At 34.4% G+C, this 4959-nt stretch overlaps 1 protein-coding gene across 1 annotated transcript in view; it reads left to right on the top strand.

Moving 5' to 3' along the window:
• LOC128247133 (SCO-spondin-like) overlaps positions 1-4959 on the top strand; it is a 61006-nt gene that overhangs the window by 52113 nt on the left and 3934 nt on the right. Inside the window, exons 26-29 of the mRNA XM_052965953.1 lie at positions 277-422; positions 1676-1795; positions 2864-3123; positions 3370-3496. Of these exons, the coding sequence (XP_052821913.1) occupies positions 277-422; positions 1676-1795; positions 2864-3123; positions 3370-3496 (653 nt within the window). The remainder of the gene's footprint in view (positions 1-276; positions 423-1675; positions 1796-2863; positions 3124-3369; positions 3497-4959) is intronic.

Raw genomic sequence — 4959 nt, 5'->3', positions numbered from 1 at the left:
TATATATATATATATATATATGTGTATATATATATCAAATAGTTATAAAGAATACGGAGACTTACTTTTTTTTTAACTGATTAAAGTAAAATATTTTCTTACGGACAGAAGTCTTTTTTTTAATGAATTTCAATGAATTTGTTTTTTTGTTTTTTCGTGTTACCTCATACCTAGAAATATGTCTTGCACTAATTAGCTTCATGAGATGTAATATTTTATTTGTTATATAATTAAACTAATTTGGGACAATTTTATTGTTTTTATTTATTTTTATAGCACTTGTAAAAGTGGAAACATGACATGTGATACCTGTAAATGCCATGAAGACGAGTTCCAATGCGAAGATGGTCATTGTATAAATAAAACCAAGATATGTGATGGAAATATGGACTGTTTTTCTGGATCTGATGAACATGATTGTGGTAGGAATTTTATCAATAATTATATTTTATTGATGGTAGAAAAAGTATGCATTTGAGGGACACTTACCAATAAAATATTATTTGTACATAAAAATTTAATCATTCTTTGTAGATTTCTGAGTGTTGTATCAAACCATTTATGTTGTGTTTTTAAAACTGTTTCAGTAGCACATTGTATATGTATGCATAGATGTACGTGTAATGAATTAAATACACAACTAGAAAGTTTTTGACATAAATTGGTATTTACTCAGACGTATTTCGTAATGAATTGCTAGGTTGGTAGCGGGAGAATATGCCTTTCTATAACTAAACTTAATGGGAAGAGGAAACGTTGAGGTATTAGCTGAGCAGGTTTCAACAGAAACAGGAAGAAACCTGTATTTCGAAGGGCCAGCCTTGTCATACTCTGTCACGCTGAATCTCCTCGAGAACTACATTAAAGGAACACATGTCTGTGGAGAGCTCAGTCACTTGCACGTTAATTTCACGAGCAGGCTGTTCCGTTGATCGGATCAACTGGAACTCACGTCGTCGTAACCGACGGAGTGCCACTTGACAATGCAACACTTAAGACGGAATGACTCTTGAATGTTATGGGTCGGCGTAAAGTACCGATAAACATGATGATAATTTTTTAAAATGCCAAAAGTTTATCTTCCGATTTGCAGAAATAAGGTGAAACTTCTAATTAAAATCCCTCCTAATTAAAAAGGTTGGTTTGAAACTTTTAAGAAGACAATGTACCGAGTCACCTAACGAATTAATTTCCTAATACATTCCTCTAGAAATGTTTTCGTGTTTTTTATGTATCTATATTGTATGTACTTCATGTATGTATTGGGTTGACTGTCTGCCAAGCAGTAATTGAAGTAGATGGTGAATATGCTCCGGAATAATCATTTTAAGATGTTTTTGTTACATGTTGTTATTGTTTTTGTTGAATAAAATTCGTTGAGAAAAAGCTGCAGTAATTATGCACCAACCCAATGTGTCATATTGTGAGTGTTTAGAAATTAGTATTTTCATGAATAAATGTAACTGTGTTGCTTGTTCTCTGTTGATTTCTTATGCTGTTTTGTCTTTTCGAAAACGTACGCACGGACGTAATCTCACTTGATAACACGAAAATCTGCAGGGAAATTAATTGCACATTAGGATTGCATTACGACCAGAATATTTCAGGAACGCATTATTTCTGTAAAGCGAGGTATTTCTGTATCACTTTTCAAATGTATTCATTTTCATTTCAGTTATCCCATCTTATTCAACAGTAGTCAGTACACTAGAAGTTTCAACAAATGTTCAAAAACCAGCAACAAGATTGGTCTTCACAATATCTACCATCACACAGAGACCAACTTATGCTACAGGTAAGGGAAACATTCTTACAAAATAATCATTGATGAATAAAATAATATTTTTACATTCATTGTCTCCGTACTCCACATTTTCAATGTAATCAAAGCAAATTTTTGAGTATACCAAAACTATGTTTTTGTTGTTGTATGTTCCTTCTCGGTCCATGCCTGGATCATAAGGCCCGGTTTCCAAGTTATATTGGCGTATAGGTTTTCCGCCTGGACGGGATGCCGGTCCGTCACAGGTGAGCTGCTAGATACAAGAGTGAGAGAAAGTCGTGGCGAAAGAGTCAACGGAAGTTCGCCATTACCTTCTGCGGAGCCGCGTGGAACTTAGGTGCTTCGTTTGTAACCATATGCACACATCACACAGTCTGAGATTTGAACCCGTCATCCCCCGACCACGAATCCGCTGCTCTAACCTCAAGGCCATATGCCTCCACAGACCGAAACTTTCTCAAATAAGTTATAAATCAGTCCTTATAAGGAGTATAGAGGTGGAGAGAAGATATAAACTCATGTTATTTAAATAAACATTCCATCCATACCAAAGATTTTCTACCTTAATGTATAATTAATTAATAGAGAAGGCAATATACAGGTGGGCTACACAAGAGTAAAACCCAAACAAGTTTTTGTAAACATTCGCCTTATATAATTAAGTTGTTGCATAGAAACAATCAGAGGTAGAAAAATCATACATACTCCAGAAATTTGATATCTTGGCTAGCACACAAAAGAGGTAATCATTTAAATTTAGAGCGTACGATTGAATATGCATCAACCTTGTAATTTTTGTTGCAAAGTATAAACTTTTCTTCATTTCAATGCCGCAAAAATTAGTAAATACAGTTACATATAAGATTTTGTTGACGGAACGTACTTTTATATTGTAGAAACTACAAGCACTACAATGGCACCTGTAACTTCGGGAGTCTTTTCAAGGATATCAACGACGAGTCAATGTGAGTTACAAGTTCACAGTTTTAGGGATATCTACCGCTTGCTTTCTTAACCATAGACAACATAATTACGCTTTAACTTAATTTTCCATTCTATGAGAATTGCTTTATTTGACAGGGTTGTGTGATCAATTAGAAGCGATGAACGATGAATCTTTCATCCCAGACACTGCCATCTCACTCCAGCCGTCAGTTGGCAATCCCGGTGACATCAGACCCGATTTTGGATGGAGAACTAATACGAATGACACAAGGATTATCACATTAGATATTGGCCCCAACTTAGATGTTGGAGGTTCAATTCGCCTTGTTCGACACGAGAATGTGAAGTCCTATACAGTTTTCATATCACATCCTTCTGCAAAAAGACAAATCCAGGTATTCAGTAGTGGCTCTTTTTTTTCATTCTAATCACGGAAACATGTCGAAGTACTCAATACACTGTATCAAAGCCCAAACTTTTCCTAACTGAATCGATCGATATATTTTGCTAAATTCATGAATAATATTCAACCGTAGATATAATAGAGCACTTTCAATCCTTAAAAAGACGAACTGTATAATTTTCACGCTTTTCCTACTCATCGAGGTTATTTCAGCTTAAGGTTTCATTTCATTTATTAGGAATCAACTCCAGATCGACCAGTTGCCATTCCACAACATAATGGTCAAACCACGGTACAAATTGAGCTTTCTCCAATCGATCCAACCCAAGATATGTTGGTATCTCTCTCTGCAAAACTCTGTAAACGTAAGTAGTTTACATGAAACTTTCAATCTTTCATTGCCTTTACTTCGTTTTCTAATGGATGCAATATCTTTATAATTTCATCCAAATTCAAGTAATTCTATCTATCGAATAATTTGCACTCCATTTAATATTGCAGACCCTATCTCAACAACAACGGCACCAGTCACTTCAGCAACTGCATCAACTCTACCAACTACTCGTCCACGTGAGTTTTATTCTATACGTAATTGTACTAAAAGATATTATTTTCCAAACATAATTCCTATGAAGTGATCGAACGCAGCATGTTCATTCAATATACATTAATCACTGCAAAACAGAATAATTTCTTTCAGAAAAATACAGCATATTCCTAAAAAATAACAGAGGTCTCGCTGATTTTTCTCAATCAAGTATTGCTAAATTGATCAGACTCAATCTATTTTCACGATAATTAGAAAGCAAATCATTTGATCAGGTCTCTTGCACATATAATAATTTCATTGAACAATGAATTGGATCAACATCAGTTTCTCTTTTGCACAATGCAATGGATGCAATCGTTCGTAAGAAGCTACGGTTGACGAAATTCTAAATTTTCATTTCTTTCCTATACATTACAATAAGCGAATTTACTTCAGAACTGCTGTAAATTTCATATTTCCGCCGATGTTATTGCGTTAAGTTCTGTTATGAAGTACTTTTGTTAAACTGACTGCCTAAATTCTCATAGAATTCAGCTGTCAATTTATTCAACTCTTATCGCTTCACTGATATTTTTCACAATGCCTACATCGGAGCACCGATCACCGTACGGATGATCACAATGTGCCCTCTACACAGCATTTCCAAAATATTTTACAAATATTTCTTCATCCAAAAGGACTTTCACCTATCCAAACAACATTTCTTTCCTTGTCTTCATCTAAACATGGATTATTAATTCGCAATCTATTGAATAACACCAAACGTTATATACTTTTTCTTAAAATTAAGCACCTCATTAAACAGAATACTTCTGATGTTTAAGTAACCGCTTCCCCTCCTATTCTGCTTAACACAAGCATTTTATGCAAACTCCTTTGAATTTCAGGTAAGATATCTCTATCAATATTACATTTCTTACTACAAATAAAACAACGATAACGTTTTCGTCCATATCCTCGCATCTTTATTTGCCGCTACCTTTCCTCTTTATATCTCTGCCGATGTCTCTCTAGATTGCATCAAAAATATTGAATATAAATCGTATAAACTGATGTCGTTCGTTTTATACTTCCTTCATCCGATGCGTATTTTATAATGCAGAACCTCCTTCCACTGCCACGGCAACTTCAAAACTTCTTCCAAGCCCATCAACCCCTCTTCAATGTGAGTAATATTCATACAATTTTTCTTAAATCGGACGATTCATTTCTTTCCCTTATATATAACAGATTAACACTGTACCTTAATTTTCCATTATTTAAGTGGCAATTCTTTTA

Source organism: Octopus bimaculoides, chromosome 2 (assembly GCF_001194135.2).
Source record: "Octopus bimaculoides isolate UCB-OBI-ISO-001 chromosome 2, ASM119413v2, whole genome shotgun sequence".
NCBI lineage: Eukaryota > Metazoa > Mollusca > Cephalopoda > Octopoda > Octopodidae > Octopus > Octopus bimaculoides.
Note: the sequence above shows the minus strand (reverse complement) of the source record. Positions and strands in the feature narration are given on the sequence as shown.